The 18,555-nt window shown below is 40.1% G+C and overlaps 2 protein-coding genes across 2 annotated transcripts in view; both read left to right on the top strand.

The window, feature by feature from the left end:
• Positions 1 to 464: 464 nt before the first annotated feature.
• rrp15 (ribosomal RNA processing 15 homolog) lies at positions 465 to 11,018 on the top strand. The gene is made up of 5 exons (XM_061673628.1): positions 465 to 532; positions 891 to 1,201; positions 1,531 to 1,628; positions 1,708 to 1,901; positions 10,434 to 11,018. Exons 1-4 carry the CDS (start codon positions 487 to 489, stop codon positions 1,886 to 1,888), a joined length of 636 nt encoding a protein of 211 aa, XP_061529612.1. The 5' UTR covers positions 465 to 486; the 3' UTR covers positions 1,889 to 1,901; positions 10,434 to 11,018.
• Positions 11,019 to 15,068: 4,050 nt separating this feature from the next.
• Positions 15,069 to 18,555, top strand: part of tgfb2 (transforming growth factor, beta 2) — a 77,788-nt gene continuing 74,301 nt past the window's right edge. Inside the window, exon 1 of the mRNA XM_061673629.1 lies at positions 15,069 to 16,081. Coding sequence (XP_061529613.1) covers positions 15,736 to 16,081 — 346 coding nt within the window. The 5' untranslated portion in view covers positions 15,069 to 15,735. The remainder of the gene's footprint in view (positions 16,082 to 18,555) is intronic.

Consider the following 18,555-nt stretch of genomic DNA (forward strand, 5'->3'; position numbering starts at 1 on the left):
CTTATTTTGTGTTAGTATTGAATAAAGTTGTTCTTCATAAATGAAGGTTATCATTGTTTATGATTTTACCTATGCAAGATTAAGAAATATTGTTGTTCAGATTACATTCACATTGGATTGCCATGAAAATTGTGTATTCATCTCCACATTTTCTTTGATATTATGGCCTAAATTTTTAAATCAAATTCACGCATGGCCGTTTCAGCATGTGAGACATTACCCATAGAAATCCAAGGTGGGATATTAAAAAAAAAAAAAAAAACTAAATTAAACCATTAGTGGTTAACATCTGTGCAAACTGACATCAGAGTCAAGAGAAAATAAAGGCGTTAATATTGAAAATCCTCTTGACGTTTAGTTTGAGCTACAGTCCGGCAGGGGCCAGTAATGGACCTGAACGCTGGTTGCTTAGTACCACACAGAAGAAGAAGAGGAACCATTCGCAGTTGGTAGTTGCACTCGGAACCATTTCTTTGTTACTCTACAATGGCCGCTGTGGTGGGTACGCATGTGCGGATCATGGGAGATAGCGGTAACTAATTGAATTGTTCGTGTGCATATTGTATAAAACAGCATCCAGATTATCCATATTATGTTATCGTCAACGAATTCTTAAGGAAATTAGTTTTGTGTGACTCCTTTCTTGTTAACAATGACGTCGTAACGTTAGAAAATGTATTGGTGGAACATGTGTTGCTCATATTTAGCACTTAACTAGCATTTCACAGTATGAAGACATCCCTTTTAAGTATCGGCAAATAAAATTACAACAACAACATTAACATTTTACAGTAATCACGTGACAAATATGCGAAGCAATTAATCTGCATGGACGCGTAAATGAGCTGTTGTTGTCAAGAGCAGTTATGACGTTATTTCTTACTCAGCAGATTATACAGACTCTCATTTGGCGGACACAAATGATCTGAATAACTCAGATGCGGGGAGTGATGATCAAATGTCAACTGATGGAGAATCTGAGGGAAATGTTGATGGAGGGAGTGACGGTGCAGAGGATGAAGATGGAGGTCAGGAGGAGGAGGCTGAAGAAGGCAATGCCAATGCTGGCTGGGCAGAGGCAATGGCCAAGATCTTGGGGAAGCAAACCCTCAACAGCAAAACCACCATCTTAGTGAAAAACAAAGAAATGGACAAGGTGAAGGCAAAAGAAAGACAGGAGCAGTTGGAGAGGAAGGAAAAGGTAATTATCAAAGTACTAGTAAACGCAGGAAAAAAACAGTTGTTTAATGGAAACTCACCACTTCAGTGAATTGTTTACAGAACCTTTTTAATGATTTCACACAACAGAAATATCGATTGGCAATTTAAGTAATTCTTGGTATAAATTTAAAAATGTATAGTATACAAACCAACCTTTAATGCACAGTGAAACATAATGATCTATAAATACTAAACAAAACTTTTGAACCTTAATTGGAGGCAATTTTGGTACATGGTACTGATAAAGTGGCCAAGGTTTTGGACAGACATTGCAAATCTATTATGGTGCTTGCTTTTTATGCCCACCAGACTGACAAGAAGCGAGCATGGGAGATGATGTGCAGAGAGAAACCTAATCTAGTGAAGGACCGCGAGGCAGAAAAAGCTCTGCAGAGAATTGCAACTAGGTGTGTTGTTGAGTATTTTTGTGTTGTCACACTGGAAGTGAATGTGAAGGCTGATTCAGTTGTTTATTTTCCCACAAAGAGGAGTGGTGCAGCTGTTTAATGCAGTGAGAATGCACCAGAAGAATGTTGATAACAAGGTGAAGGAGGCTGGTGGCTCAGAGAGGAAGAAGGCAAAAATACTTTCCTCTGTTTCCAAAAAAGACTTCATCGACGTGCTACGGAAAACAGAAGGTGGCAGCAGAGTTCCAATCAAATGCTGAAAAAGACTTCAGCGTAAGTGATTTTCTTTCCCTTATGACTCCTGAGAAAAACAAACTTTTCAATATCCTATATTTTTTCTGAAAGAAGAAGGGAAAGAAATTATCATCTTGAATCGATGCATATTGTCTCACTGCAATACTTTAAAAAAATTGAAACCTGGTATGTCCACGATTAAAATAAATTCCAGATATATATATATATATATTTTTTTAAGAAAATATAAGAGTAGGACTGTCACTATTGACACTTTTTAGAATCGATATTTCGTCTCGGAAGAGTAATCACGCCCCCCATTTTTATATGTACAAATACACATTCATTCTCATTTATGGGGGATCGACTGCCGTCCTTTAACTGCATACATTGGTACTGAGTGTATAATATAAATGCATTGTGCAGTCTGTGAGCTCAAATAAATGAAGTACTGCACTGTCTTATTACTTAGCTGTACATATCTGTATATGCGTCATTGGCTGCAGACAAACACGATACAGTTAGACTTAACACTGATTTGATCGGTATCTGCCGATAATTCGAATTTTATGATGATCGGCTTTGTCATAATTCGCCGATCGTCATTGATCAGCACCGCAAAAGACATTTACTGCGCGTTGCTATCGTGTCCAGTATATTTGAATCCAAAAGCTAGTTTATTTTTAGCCCTGTCTAGTGTCTTTTGACATTGTACTGTAAAGATCTGACCACCAACAAAGTTATTTAAAAACAAACATGACGATGGTGTGGGACAGACAACACGTCTAAGACAGACAACACGTAATGCGTTGATCAGATTACAAGACAAATTTGGTCGTTCGCGATTGCACTTTTTTGGTCGTTCACGATTGTCAGATAACTGCAATAAAATCTTGTATTCCAAACCACCACATTCCGTCTTTTACGATCACTGGGCTTTATCTTGTCAGTCCAAACTCGTTACCATGGCGATGAAAACAATGGATTGCGTCGTGTGTATTATAAGAACAAAATGGGGTGTGCGGGTGGTCACCGGTGCTCGGGAGAGGACTTTAATTCAAGGATTGCTTGGGGAATGTTCATGTACTTTTAATACGATAACACTCGCAAGCAGGCAACAAAACGTTATGTAGCCTAGCAAGCTAGTGCTAGCACAAACATGCCGGCGTTGTGTCGAATCATGCTCTAAAGCAGGGGTGCCAAACATACGGGCTGCGGGCCAGAACTGGCCCGTCAGGGGGTCCAATCCGGCCCGTGGGGATGGAGAAGACATTCACTGCTATTTTTCAATAAATGTAACTTTTGTTGCTAATTTGTCCACTGGAGGGTGCACTGAGAATACTTAAATGACATTGATGCACTTGTGAAGGCCAAACAATGCTAAGTTTAATTGACTATTACACAATTTCAGTCAAAAGCTTAATTTCAAAAGAGGTTGCTTTGTTGGAACTTTTTTAAAAAAAATTTTTTTTATATATATATAATTTTGGGCCAAAAATTTCACACTGCTCATATGATTTTCAGCAACAAGATAATAATGAATAAATGTGAATATTTTCCGAAAGTACTTTTCATTATTTGCACCAAAACAATGGGGAAATTTTTGAATAACTGTTATTTATGGATTTTTAAGCCACACATATTGTAATCTGACCCGCTTGAGATCTAATTGGGGTAAATGTGGCCCGCAAATTAAAATGAGTTTGACACTCCGGCTCTAAAGTTTCGGTGTGTGTATGAAGCAATTTAATTACAATAAAGTAATTACAGTAAATTAGCCCCCATTATTTTATGTCGGTTTGACATGACTGATTAGAATACATGACTTGAATCGAGAATTCTTTTGAAGACACTCAGTATAAAGTACACAAGTATACAGTGTTCCCTCGTCACTCGTCGTGCTTCACGTTTCGCGGGTTTTTCCAAAATATTCATTAAAAAATAAAAAGTACAGCCATATCAGCAGCTATATTGCGGAAAGACGAGTTGTTTCATGTTGATGCGCGCGAGAGAAGGTTTCCCTGCATGCCAAACAAAGAGATGAGTTCATGCAGAGGCTTTCTACATGCCTGTACTGTACGGGCACTTATACAGGTCGCGTGATTGGTTCCTGGCGCGACATCGACCAATGACAGCACGAGTGGATTTATCCTGTGAGCTGATTGGCTACGCATCATCGCTGCCTCACCCAGCATCTTCCCTTGTTGTGTCTCGGCAGTGTCGTCCACGCTGTTGTGTTCGCAATAACTTATTTTGTTTCAGCGATAATTTTTTTTTATTAGTTAAGCATGCCCATACAATGCCGCCGAAGCGCTGTGCCCCTGCGAATGCTTCCTCCGGGGCGCCCAAGAGGAGGAAGAAGAAGATGATGACCATCAGTGAAAAAGTGAAACTTTTAGATTTGATCAAAGAGGACAGAAGTTATGCATCTGTGGCACGCCATTATGGCGTGAATGAATATGCAGTGCGGTACATAAAGAAAGAGGAAGCAAACATCCGCAAAACTGCTTCAATAACCTTCAATAAGGAAGCGAAACGTGTGGTAACTTTGTGGAAATGGAAGCTGCATTAGCATTGTGGATTGCTGATTGCAGGGAAAAGACAGTGAGTTTGGACACTAATATTATCAGGACAAATTACATGTTAATTACTGTATAAGGTTTTATAATTCAATATTTAAGTAAATGCGTGTACTGTTGTAATCTTTGTCTCAAATATGTATTGTATAAATACTGTTTACATATTTTAAACATTCTGGTACCCACATACACATCCACGAAAATGCCTAAGGCAAATCCTACTTTGCGGTTTTTCACCTTTCGCGGGGGGTCTGGTCCCCATTAATTGTGAAAAACGAGGGAACACTGTATACAGTAAATAAACAAGTCATTTAAATATACACATTGCGTCATCTTGTGATCGGTTATTGTTTTTTTTTTTTTTTTTTTTTTTAACTGATCGCTCCCAAAAATCCTGATCGTGTAAAACCTAGATGTAGTACGTCCTAACTAGCGGTGGTAGGGTTACAGGACATTTTAAGTTATAACTGGTGATTGTAGGGTGTATTACATAGGCTGATAAGTTATTTAAAAATAATAATAATAATTAAAAAAAAAAGCTCATCCAGCGTGCGTGTGAATGTTTTGTCACAAGCTGACGTATTAGGCCACCTCTGCGTTTGCAGTAATTGCAACCAATTCATTTTCGTCCTTTTTGGTTTAAAGTGATCCCAAAACTTGGGCGTCCTCTGTCTACAGCAGTGTAGTCCAGGTGGTCCCAAGTTCCCAACCATAGATTTGAAAACTATATACGCCAGCGCCTGGTTGCAGCCGGATTGTCCTGCCGCAATGGCGGCTATGTTCAGGAGGTCATGACGTTGCATGCGATGACAGTGACCAAACATGTTTCTGGGGGGCACAAATATAGTGGTATAAATAAAGTATTCAGACCCCTTACAATTTTCACGCTTTGTTTTATTGCAGCCATTTGCTGAAATCATTTTTTTCCCTCATTGATGTACACACAGTATCCCATATTGACAGAAAAACCAAACATGTTGAAATTTTTGCGGATTTATTAAAAAAGAAAAACTAAAATATCACACAGCCATAAGTATTCAGACGCTTTGCTGTGACACTCGTATTGAATTCGGGCGCTGTCCATTTCTTCTGATCATCCTTGATGGTTCTACACCTTCATTGGAGTCCAGCTGTTTGACTATCCTGATTGGATTTGAGTAGGAAAGCCACACACCTTTCTATACAAGACCTTACAGGTCACAGTGCATGTGAGAGCAAATGAGACTCATGAGGTCAAAGAAACTGCCTGAAGAGCTCAGAGACAGAATTGTGGCAAGGTACAGATCTGGCCAAGGTTACAAAAAAATTTCTGCTGCACTTAAGATTCCTAAGGGCACAGTGGCCTCCATAATCCTTAAATGGAAGACGTTTGGGGACGACCAAAACACTTCCTGAGCAATTGGGGGAGAAGAGCCTTGGTGAGAGAGGTAAAGAAGAACCCAAAGATCACTGTGACTGAGCTCCAGAGATGGAGATGGGAGAAAGTTTTAGAAAGTCACCCATCACTGCACCCCTCCACCAGTCGGGGCTTTATGGCAGAGTGGCCCGATGGAAGCCTCTCCTCAGTACAAGACACATGAAAACCCGCATGGAGTTTGCTATTAAAAAAAAACACCTGAAGGACTCCAAGATGGTGAGAAATAAGATTCTATGGTCTGATGAGACCAACATAGAACTTTTTGGCCTTAATTCTACATGGTATGTGTGGGGGGAAAAAACAGCCACTGCTCATCACCTGTCCAATACAGTCCCAACAGTGAAGCATGGTGGTGGCTACATCATGGTGTGGGGGTGTTTTTCAGCTACAGAGACAGGACGACTGGTTCCAATCGAACGAAAGATGAATGCGGCCAAGTACAGGGATATCCTGGACGAAAACCTTCTTCAGAGTGCTCAGGACCTCAGACTGTGCCGAAGGGTCACCTTTCAACAAGACAATGACCCTAAGCACAGCTAAAATAATGGAGTGGCTTCAGAACAAATCTGTAACTGTTGTTGAAAGACCCAGCAAGAGCCCTGGCTTAAACCCAATCGAGCGTCTCTGGAGAGACCTGAAAATGGCTGCACACCAACGTTCACCATCCACCCTGACAGAACTGGAGAAGATCTGCAAGGAGGAATGGCAGCGGATCCCCAAATCCAGGTGTGGAAAAACTTGTTGCATCATTCCCGAAAAGACTCATGGCTGTATTAGCTCAAAAGGGTGCTTCTACAAAATACTGAGCAAAAGGTCTGAATAGTTATGGCTGTGTGATATTTCAGTTTTTCTTTTTTAATAAATGTGCAAAAATTTCAACAATTCTGTTTTTTTCCTGTCAATATGGGTGCTGTGTGTACATTAATGAGGGAAAAAATTTAACTTAAATGACTTTAGCTAATGGCTGCAATATAACAAAGAGTGAAACATTTAAGGAGGTCTGAATAATTTCTGTACCCATTGCGTGTGTGTGTGTGTGTGTGTGTGTGTATATATACATACCGTATTTTCACGACCATAAGGCGCACCGTATTAAAAGGCACAGTCTCAGTTACGGGGTCTATTTCTGTATTTATATATATATTTATATATGTGTATGTGTATATATATATATATATATATATATATATATATATATATATATATATATATGTGTATGTATGTGTATATATATATATATATATATATATGTATGTATATATATGTGTGTATATATATATATATATATGTATGTATGTATATATATGTGTGTATATATATATATGTATATATATGTGTGTATATATGTATATATATGTATGTATATATATATATGTATGTATATATATGTGTATATATGTGTATGTATATATATATATATATATATATATATATATATATATATATATATGTGTGTATATATATATATATATATATATATATGTATATATGTATATATATATATATATATGTGTGTATATATATATATGTGTGTATATATATATATATATGTATGTATGTATGTATATGTATGTATGTATGTATGTATATGTATGTATGTATATGTATGTATATGTATGTATATATGTATATGTATATATATATATATATATGTATGTATGTATGTATGTATATATAGAGGCTCCACGGTGGTGGGCTGTTTAGAGCGTCTGCCTCACAGTTCTCAGGACCAGGGTTCAATCCCCAGCCCCGCCTGTGTGGAGTTTGAATGTTCTCCCCGTGCCGCCGTGGGTTTTCTCCGGTCACTCCGGTTTCCTCCCACATACCAAAAACATGCATGGTAGGTTAATTGACAACTCTAAATTGCCTGTAGGTGTGAATGTGAGTGCGAATCTTTGTTTGTTTGTATGTGGCCTGCGATTGGCTGGCAACCAGTTCAGGGTGTACCCCCACCTCCTGCCCGATGATAGCTGGGATAGGTCCCAGCACGCCCACGACCCTAGTGAGGAGAAGCAGCTCAGAAAATGGATGGCTGGATGGATATATATATATATATATATATATATATATAATATACGCACAGTGGGGCAAAAAAGTATTTAGTCATCCATCAGTTGTGCAAGTTCTCCCACAGGCTTGTAATTTTCATCATAGTTATACCTCACCTATGAGACAAGATGAGGGGGGGAAAATCCATTAATAATCTGCAAAAATGTCAACAATTTCGTTTTTTCTGTTAATACGGGGTGCTGTGTGTGTATTTAATGAGGACAAAAAAAATGAACTTTCATGATTTTAGCAAATGGCTTCAATATAACAAAGACTGACAATTTTAAGAGGGTCTGAATACTTTCCGTACCCACTGCATGTACAGGTGCTGGTCATGTAATTAGAATATCATGAAAACATTTATTTATTTCAGTAATTCCATTCAAAAAGTGAAAATTGTATAATGTATACATTCATTTCACACAGACTGACATATTTCAAGTGTCTATGTCTTTTAATGTTGATGATTATAACTGACAACTCATGAAAACCCCAAATTGAGAATCTCAGAAAATTTGAATATTGTGGAGAGGTGCAAAATTGAAGACACCTGGTGCCACACTCTAATCAGCCACTTAACTCGAAATACCTGCAAAGGCCTTTTAAATTGTCTCTCAGTCTCGTTCTGTAGGCTACACAATCATGGGGAAGAGTGCTGACCTGACAGTTGTTCAAAAGACGACCATTGACACCTTGCACAAGGAAGGCAAGACACAAAACTTGCGAAAGAGGCTGGCTGTTCACAGAGCTCTGTGTCCAAGCACATTAATAGAGAGGCGAAGTGAAGTAAAAGATGTGGTTAAAAAAAAAAAAAAGTGTACACGCAATAGGGATAACCGCACCCTGGAGACGATTGTGAAACAAAACCCATTCAAAAATGTGGGGGAGGTTCACAAAGAGTGGACTGCAGCTGGAGTCAGTGCTTCAACAACCACCACGCACAGACGTATGCAAGACATGGGTTTCAGCTGTCGTATTCCTTGTGTCAAGCCTTTCTTGTACAAGCGACGGCGTCAGAAGCGTCTCGCCTGGGCTAAAAACAAATGATGTGGTCCAAAATTATGTTCTCTGATGAAAGTCAATTTTAGATCTCCTTTAGAAATCAAGGTCCCAGAGTCCTGGAGGATGAGAGGTTAGCACAGAATCCATGTCTCTTGAGGTCGAGTGTAAAGTTTCCACAGTCAGTGATGGTTTGGGGTGCCATGACGTGCTGGTGTTGGTCCAATGTGTTTCCTTAGGTCCAGGGTCAACGCAGCTGTCTACCATGAAGTTTTAGAGCACTTCATGCTTCCTGCTGCTGACCAACTTTATGGAGATGGAGTTTTCCAAAATTTCAATATCACTGAAATGTTAATCTTTCACTTATCCTTGCTTTAAGTTTAAACAACAACAAAAAGTTGAGGGAGTTGCCAGGGTCAGCAGCATCTGTTATAAAGTTAACAGAAAATGTAAATAGTTAGTTACCTGAAGTTTACCCAGTTTTAAATGGATTTCGTATCGGCCATCAGATTAATAAAACAAACAAGCATATTGATATTTGTTAAATTGCCGAATATCAGCGCTGACAATCAGCCTGGATGATAATCGGTGTATCCCTAACTCCTGCACCTTGCTCATTTCAATTTCGCGTTGTATGTTAGCATTAAGCTAGTAGATTCACGTTACCCTAAAGATAATGGGAGTGGTGCTCTAATGAAAGTACTTTGAATGAACATTTATGATGACAAACATCTTGAAGCAAGAACACTATGCCTCTCATTTGGACAACTGTTGGTAACCGACCAAATTAAACAAAGCACATTCAGAGAGGCCAGAACATCCATCCATCCATTTTCTGAGCCGCTTATCCTCACAAGGGTCGCGGGCGCGCTGGAGCCTATCCCAGCTGTCATCAGGCAGGAGGCGGGGTACACCCTGAACTGGTTGCCAGCCAATCACAGGGCACATACAAACAGACAACCATTCACACTCACAGTCATGCCTACAGGCAATTTAGAGTCTCCAATTAATGCATGTTTTTGGGATGTGGGAGGAAACCGGAGTGCCTGGAGAAAACCCACGCAGGCACGGGGAGAACATGCAAACTCCACACAGTCGGGGCCGGGGATTGAACCCGGGTCCTCAGAACTGTGAGGCTGACGCTCTAAGAGGCCAGAACAGCGAAGGCAAAAACTGCCAAATGTTGGAAATGAACTCAAGTGGAGACCAAGTAACACAGAAGTGAAAATACTGCTACCGCCACAAAAAATATATACTGTTATGTTGCATTTTTTTTGCATTATGAGTGACTTTTAATCAAATTTGAATGCTTGAATGTGTGCGGATTATTTTTTTTTAATTATTATTTTATAGATAAAAAAAATAAATATATTAAAAGTAAATGTGACGCTATGGCAATCAGGAAAAATCTGTAAGTAAAGCATGTTGTTGTTTAAGCCACAGTTGTTTAAAGCTGTGTAAAAAAAAATAAAAATATGTGGCTCATAGTCTAAACTTTACAGTAATTGTGTCTGTGTGTCTACATAGACTACTGAGGTGGTGGAGAAACCTGCTTGGAGTGTCCTCAGTGATGACTACATGATGGGAGCGACTATGAAAGACTGGGATAAAGAAGAGGCCAAGGCACATACAGAAAGTGGTGCAGATTGAAATGATTCCGATTGACAACAGAAGAACGGACTCAAGAGACTTTAGCTTCTTACTGTGATTTGGTTCAGACTCTAACATGCAGGCAGGTGAAAATCAACAGGGGGCAGTGTTGTCTTCAGGGAGCTCCAGTACTGTACTTGGTTCTGTCATTGGAAAAAAATTGGTATGTTCTTCATCGGATTGGCACGTGCTCAGAAAGGATTGGGAGGTTTGAGAAATGTTGTCCTTTGTTGATATGACAGAGGCAGGTCATGAAAACAAAAACATGCAAAAGAGGATCGATAAAATATTTTCTGCTGGATGATGTACCAGTTAACTGGGAGCTGGTTTTAGCTGCAAAATTCAGTGATCATTTATGACCATGGAGTGTACAGCAGATTTTTATGTTGTGTAACCTCTGTAAATATCACTTTTGTACAGTACCGCTTTAATAAAAAGCTGGTTTGCCTACTAAGACTGCAATGTATTGGTGTGGTTCATTTTACTTTGCTCATGATTAATTCCCTGTGAAGCAACAAGTCAGCATTTCTTGTGGCTCACTGCGTCCAAAGTGTTTGCTGTCCTTTGTTTCATGAACTTTTTGTTTCTTCATTGAATGTCAAATCTTCTCATGAAGCCGCAAAGTACCTCTGAAAGAGACAAATCTATAAACCGAAAGGATCAGAACAACAAAACCACTTCCTGAACCCTTAACATGTACTTATGTGAGCTGTATAAAATGTATTTAATTTTGAAAGAATAGTAAGGAAAATGCCCCAACTAACTTTTAGCCCATCCCTAAATATTTTTGATTTGGATTTTAGTTGAATGCCTTGAGGAAAATTTAGGTGATTGAAAGCTGATATAAATTATGGTGTTTACCAATTGACAAAAATGCTGATTGAAAATCAAGAGAGAAATTTAGAGGACACACATGTTTTTGAATTCAGCGTTACATTAGTAGGCCTATAACATTTGTAACAGCAACTGGTTGTGAATTTGTCAACAGTAGTCGTAATATAGGCGAAGTGCAAAACCACAAAGTATTTTTGGGTGAGGGAGGAAACGGTTGAAATCACAAATAAAAGAATGCAATTTATAGTAATGCAAATGCAGGGAGGTGACTCACTAGTAACATGCAGTAATTAATGTCATGGAACCAAAAGCACAGAAAAAAACACCTTTCCTTTGTGTCAAGGTTAATTTATAAATACAATTGTAGTGTCCGAGGTTTGTAATGTGTAAATAGATGACAAAAATGAATAGATCCATAGTTCTACAATGAACACCAGTAAACTGGGATTCTGCCAGTGACGTGATGTGGTGACGTGGCACCAGCATTTGTGCTGACTCTTGTTTTACTCGAGCTTCCTGTGTCTACAAACGGGGGAAATATTTGCACATGGTGTTATCACCAGGACAGCGGCGAGTCAGGCTGTCTGCACTGTGCTGGATATGCATCTGTCATGGCAACACTGTGGCCTGCCATTCTGGTATGCCGCCTTTTATCCGGGCACGTTGACACAATCGGCCGAAGACACAGGACCTTGCGACGCCTCGGTTACCATCCCCACTCTGTCCCAAGCTGCCTGCTCAAACAGTGACTTCATAGCAAAGCTAAAAACTCAAGTTGATTGAGAGATTATCAGGAACAGTCTGAATAAATTTCCTTCAACTTTAACATGTTGACATTCTATTTCTTTTCTTACTTGCTGACCCGCAATGACTTCATTGACTGAAAAGCCAAGTGAACACGTGGAATGTATGGATGATCCTTGTTCCTATCATCGTTTCAACCTATTAAACAACAACTCAGGTTGTGTTGATTAATTCATCTTTTTTACATTTGATAACCTAAGGCGTAATAGAATCATTTCAATTCATTGATAGTGTTGGGAGGATTACTTTGGAAATGTAGTTGGTTCCAATTACAAGTTAGCCTGGTGAAAATGTAATTGCAATTGTAATTTCTATTCCAATTACATTCTCAAAGTAATATAACTAATTACATTTGGTTACTTTTTTATTATTTAATTTGGAATGAATGCATCAAGATGACCTTTGGATGTGTCATGTAAAAAAAAAAACTTGTGAGGAGAAGGGGAATGGAAGATGAATCAATGAATGAAAAACCAGATAAGTGAATGTTCCCTAAAAAAAAAAAGTCAAAAATTTTTCAAAAGTCAATGTGTTTTTATGTATTCAAAAGTGCAACTATAACTCTAATCTTTTTCAAAATCTCATATTTGGAAAAATATGCCATGTCTGAGACTATGGCAGAATGGCATATTACCAGAGAGCACCAATCACAGGCGTCAGCTTTATAAGAAGGAATTTATATGAATACAAATCTGACCTTTTGCAGCTATTTTTTCAAATGTAACTGCAATTCTAAGCAATTGTCATTTAATTACGCGTTTTCTCCCATTAATGGAATGAATTAAAACTACTTAAATTTTGTAAATAAATTACATAATCTCATTACATGCAATTAATTGCTCCCCAACACTGGTGATAATTTAGTGTTTTAAAAAATTTTTTTTTTTTTTTTTTTTTAACACTCGTCCTATTGACCCATTGAGAAATGTACTTTTTTAAACATCAGTGACAGAGGCTGGCAGTAGTGCGGCAGATTGAAGGACCAAGCAAGACTTGCAAACAACAAACAAGTCGGCTGCTTTCTGTGGGGTGTAAACATAAATCACACTGGCAGTTTAAAGCAAGTGGGGGGCTCACACATATGATGAGGCTGCAGGTTGTATCTGGCTATATTTGAGATTATTATTTCAGCTGTTTTGCCTAATCTCTTTTGAGAAATCTCCTAGATTTCGTGCCCAAACTACCTCTAACATCATAACTATTATTGAGTATAATAATAATAATACAGGCGGCGACTGGTAAGCCCATCTGCCTCACAGTTCTGAGGACCGGGGTTCAAATCCCGGCCCCGCGTGTGTGGAGTTTGCATGTTCTCCCCGTGGCTGGGTGGGTTTCCTCCAGGGACTCCGGTTTCCTCCCACATCCCAAAAACATGCGTGGTAGGTTGATTGAAGACTCAATTGCCCGTAGGTGTGAATGTGAGTGTGAATCCTTGTTTGTTTCTGTGTGCCCTGCGATTGGCCGGCGACCAGTTCAAGGCGTACCCTGCCTCTCGCCCGACGATAGCTGGGATAGGCTCCAGTATGCCCGCGACCCTGGTGAGGATAAGCGGTACAGAAAATAGATGAGTGGATGGATAATAATACAAAAATGTAAACATTAAACCCTACTGAACACATATTTTACTGGAGTTTTATATGGTGAAAAAAATGCTCTAAGGTCCTAAATGTGTTCCAGCAGTAATGCACTTTATTGGACAAACCAAGTGCACCACAATTTGGTTCAATGTAGAACTCCTAAAATAACTAAAAATAAGATGAGATCATATCATGCTTGCAAAGCTTAAAAAATGGCAGTGCCAATCATGCTCAATACAGTATATTATTTTCCTGATTTTCATTTCTAATGTTCTTTTTTTTTTAATTTATTAACAAAATAATTGCAGTGATTTCCTGTAGGGGAGGATCGAGGAGGGCAACATCAAAATACCCTAAGGATCAAGAATTGCAGCTCATTTTACACTCTTTTTTAAAAATAAATAAATAAATAAATAAAATAAATAAGCCTCGTGGAACTGAACCAGTTTTGAGAGGTACATTTCGTGAAAATGAACCAGTTCACCCTGCCCACTCTCTCTGTGAGTGTGCGGATTAGTGCATGTGGTGCATACAAGCAGGCACATAGCCAAACACAAATTCCCACCGGATTTAAAAAAAAAAAAAAAAAAAAAGCTTAAATAAGATGTTGCATAGCTACTTCACTCAAATATTTTTGATTGTATATTTCATGTTTTAATGGGTGTAAATTTGAATTGTATTCAATTCAGTGATTCTTTCGCATACCATTCGCGCACCACTCGTGGTACTCGTGCCACACTTTTTCTGTATGCGGTTTCAATGCCCCCCCCCCCCCCCCACCCCCAAAACATTTTTTTTTTTCTATGTCAAAGTGAAATGCACCAAAATATTGATTCAAACAAATCACTTTGTACTGCAAAACATACTGTGGCCGCTTTAATGATCTACAACACTCCATTATATCGCAAAGGCACGTGAGCCTTTCAAAGCAACTTCCCCGTTGGTGCAACGAACAGTCCAATTTCAAATAAGTCGCCTCTTAACGTGGAATTAAAGGGAAATATGCACTTTACAAACTGCTACCAATATGTAGCCCCATTTCAGTCCCCGCCCTTGGCCCCGCCCCCTCGCATCTCCGCCCCCCCCCCCAAAAAAAACGCTTGTGCAATAATAATTCAAAAATAATAATAATAAAAAAAAACATAATTCAAATGAGATTATGGTAAATGGCAAATTGTATTAGATGGGGCCAGAGAGGGGTGATTTTTCAAAAGATCATGTGCGTGTGTGTGTGGGGGGGGGGTTGAACACGTGGTCTAATCGGTCCTTGATAAATATGATTGAAGTGGCCACAGAGGTCCGCTGCCTGGCACGAGTTGGAGACGAGCTGCAGGGCGCAGGTGGACTGAGGAGGACGTGCGACGCTCGTTCTGTGTGGATTTTGCATTGAGGAAATCACAAGATAGCCCGACTGGTACAATTCGAACGTTTCAACGAGTTGGGATTATTCCGAAAGGCAACGCGTGGTTTCTTCTGACTTCGAAGCAGGGGGTCGACGTCCCCTGCCTCTGGTTTTCGGAGGCTGCGACGATTCCGGCATTGTGATGCGGTGAAAGTGTGCTCGAGTCCTGCGGGTAAACAGCACAGTCCACCAACTCTTACTCGGTTGTTGTTGTCCCCCCCCCGCCCCCTCCCCGATCCTTGTTTTCAGCGAAGACTTTTGAGCAGTTGAATGGCAGCCATCACAACTCGACTGCAGTACTTTTACGCACACTCGATGTGCCGTCTTGCTCACTTCAGTCACGGACTCAACGGTTTCTTCCAAAAGCATTGAATGAATTCTCCAGCCGCCTCCTATTTATGAAACGCGTTGAAAATATCGGAGGCGTCGTTGACTCGCGCGCGTATGAATGCGCTCAGAATCTTGCCATTTTTGTCCCTGAAATGTGTCTTGGTGGTGACTTTGAAGTCACCGTGGTGAATGCCGTTTTTGACTAGTGTTGTTCCGGCCCGAGTGGGACAAGATGAACCTGCGCTTTGTCAGCCTTCTCCTCGCTTTGGATTTCGTCACGGTTGCGCTCAGTTTGTCGACATGCAGCGTATTGGACATGGAGCAGTTCAAGAAGAAGCGCATCGAGGCGATCCGAGTGCAGATCCTGAGCAAACTCAAGCTCGCCAATCCGCCGCAGGACTTCCCCGAGCCCGAGGACGCGTCCAGGGACATCGTAGCCATTTACAACAGCACGCGGGACCTCTTGCAGGAGAAGGCCAATGAACGGGCGGCAACGTGCGAGCGACAGCGGAGCGAGGAGGAGTACTACGCCAAGGAGGTGCACAAGATCGAGATGCAGCCCATCTACCCGTCTGAGAGTAAGTGCATGTGTTCTATCGACTGCACAACTGCCCAGACCAAAGTATCGACGCGTGCATCTCGATGAGTTCGGTTAGATGACTGGAGAAAGCATCTTGAGGAAGCATTAGGGCAGGGGGGTGTCAAACTCATTTTTGTGGCGGGCCACATCGCGGTTATGATTTCTCTTGGAGGGCCGTTGTGGCTGTGAACCCATATGATATGAATGTATGATCGCCTCATATTATATGAGATACACGCGCATCGATGCATAACTACTTTTGGAATCAGAAGCCATCGACTGCAGTGTTATTGAAATTATTTTAGAAAGAGGATCGGCAACGAACAGAATGCTTGCAATAACTCAATAATTTGCAATTTTGGTATTTATGCAAGGATACATGAAGTGGATGCACGTGATTTGGTTTCGCGACGTGGCGGGGGCCGAATGTGCCCCCCCCCGCCCCCCGGGCCACCAGTTTGACCCCGGCGCATGAGTGGAATGTGGTCGAACTCGGCTTGCCCGCACAGAGTCCTGACCTCAACCCCGTCAAACAGCTTCGGTGATGGGATGAACGAGAGCGGGAAGCTTCCGGATGGTGACATGTCCAACTCCTTTTGTCAGAATCATCTTTATCATCTTTATCTGCCAAGTATGTCCAAAAAACACCCAAGGAATTTGTCTCCGGTAATTGGTAATCCCATTAATAACCCCAACATGTGTGTTTACCTGGATTTTGGTGGCAATTTCCTTTTGAAAATCCATGAATTTTACTGACAGGAGTATTTGAATTATCGGCAGTTGCTTTCCATCAAAAGCTCATCAAGTTTTTCTCCGAAAAAAATATTCCAAAATTATATTTTCCAAACTTTTAAGGCCAAAAAATGTCTTCACCGTTAGGCTTCCGAAATGAAGTTTCGTGGTTTGCAGCATGTTTTCTGAAGATGTCATTACATTTTTGCAGTCCTACCTTGTCAGTGAAGTTGTCTTTACCGCTGATGGCACTGAAGAAAGCCTCATTATGTTGTTGCAATACACCAGTGGGACCCGTGAGCGGAAGTGCCAGGCTTGTGGCAGCCATTTTGCGTTCACACAATAGCAGACACCAAAATAAATGGCGTTATTTCTGAGATATGAATGACTATGAGGTATTGCATGTCTTCCCCGTTATTACGATTATATAAAGACAAGAGTGTAATGGGTTTATAAGTGTGGCTGTTTCAGCGTGGGAGACTTTTACCTATATAAAACCGAGGCGGCATAAAAAAAATTGCTAAATTATTATTTTGAACATCTTCACAGTTTTTGATGATATATGAAAATGACCCATAAACTGAGCAGCAGACTGTATTGTTCCTCTTTTATGTACTATGTTGTGCAGTCATTAACAATGTCAGAAACCTCTTAAATGTTTTTTGGAGCTGTCCACATTTAAAGCGTTCAATTTCACCGCTCCGGCTATGGTATAATGGCAGCATTACTGTCAGGACCGTGTCTGTAAGTTGTCAGGAAGCCTTAAAAACAAAAACAAAAACAAAAACAAAAACATTGGGCTGTAACCCCAACCCACACACGTACACACGCACACACAACATGAGCCATTGTGGTGGCTACCTCCCATTAATCAATCTTCAGTTGAGGTAGTTATTTCTCGGCCAACTACAAGATTCAAATAAAAAAGCCCATTGTCATTGTTTGTAGTTCTACCACAAAACCTTTCCATCATTAATTAAAAAAAAAAAAAAACGATAACCGATCACCTATCCGATCACAAGATGGAGGAACGTGTCGATTTAAACGACCTGTTCATTTACTGTATATACTTGTCTACTGAATTGCTCAAATAATTATATTTACAATAAATAATGTATCTTTGTTCCTCTATTTATGCCAGTGAGGCATAATGACAGACAAGAACACATGAATGGTCTTCTATTCGATAATAGGAAGTAAATACAGTAATTAATATATCCACTTATTGTGACATTTTTGTTTGTTGGCGTGCCGTGAGATTTTTCAATTGCAAAATATGTTCCTTGGCTCCATAAAGGTCGGAAATCACTGCTCTAGTCAGATCGTGTATTCTAATCGGGTCAAACCAACATTACATGACAGAAATAATGGGTGCTAACTTAGTGTAATTAAATTGCTTTATTTTTAATTAAATTACTTCACCCACACCGAAACTTTAGAGCATGAGTCGACAGAACGGCGGCATGTTTACGTCCAACCGTTCGTGCTACCGCTAGCTTGCTAGGCTACATAACGTTTTTGTTGCCTGCTTCCATGCCGTATCGTATTAAAAGTATGTGAGCATACCTCAAGCAAGCCTTAAACGAACGTCCTCTCCTCTCCTGAGCACCGGTGAGCACCATCACACGTTTTTCCCCATTTTGTCCTTAGAATACAGTCGGCGCGATCCACTGTGGTTGTCGTCGCCACGGTAACGCCTGTATCCGGTCACATTTGAGTTGACAAGATAAAGCCCAATGA

Source organism: Phycodurus eques, chromosome 4 (assembly GCF_024500275.1).
Source record: "Phycodurus eques isolate BA_2022a chromosome 4, UOR_Pequ_1.1, whole genome shotgun sequence".
NCBI lineage: Eukaryota > Metazoa > Chordata > Actinopteri > Syngnathiformes > Syngnathidae > Phycodurus > Phycodurus eques.

Excerpts from the sequence above, each read along its gene's own strand:
- rrp15 (XM_061673628.1), top strand. The coding sequence starts at position 487 with ATGGCCGCTGTGGTGGGTACGCATGTGCGGATCATGGGAGATAGCG. Across the intron at positions 1,202-1,530 it reads AGTTGGAGAGGAAGGAAAAG|ACTGACAAGAAGCGAGCATG; the intron begins GTAATTATCAAA and ends TATGCCCACCAG. Across the intron at positions 1,629-1,707 it reads CTGCAGAGAATTGCAACTAG|AGGAGTGGTGCAGCTGTTTA; the intron begins GTGTGTTGTTGA and ends TTTCCCACAAAG.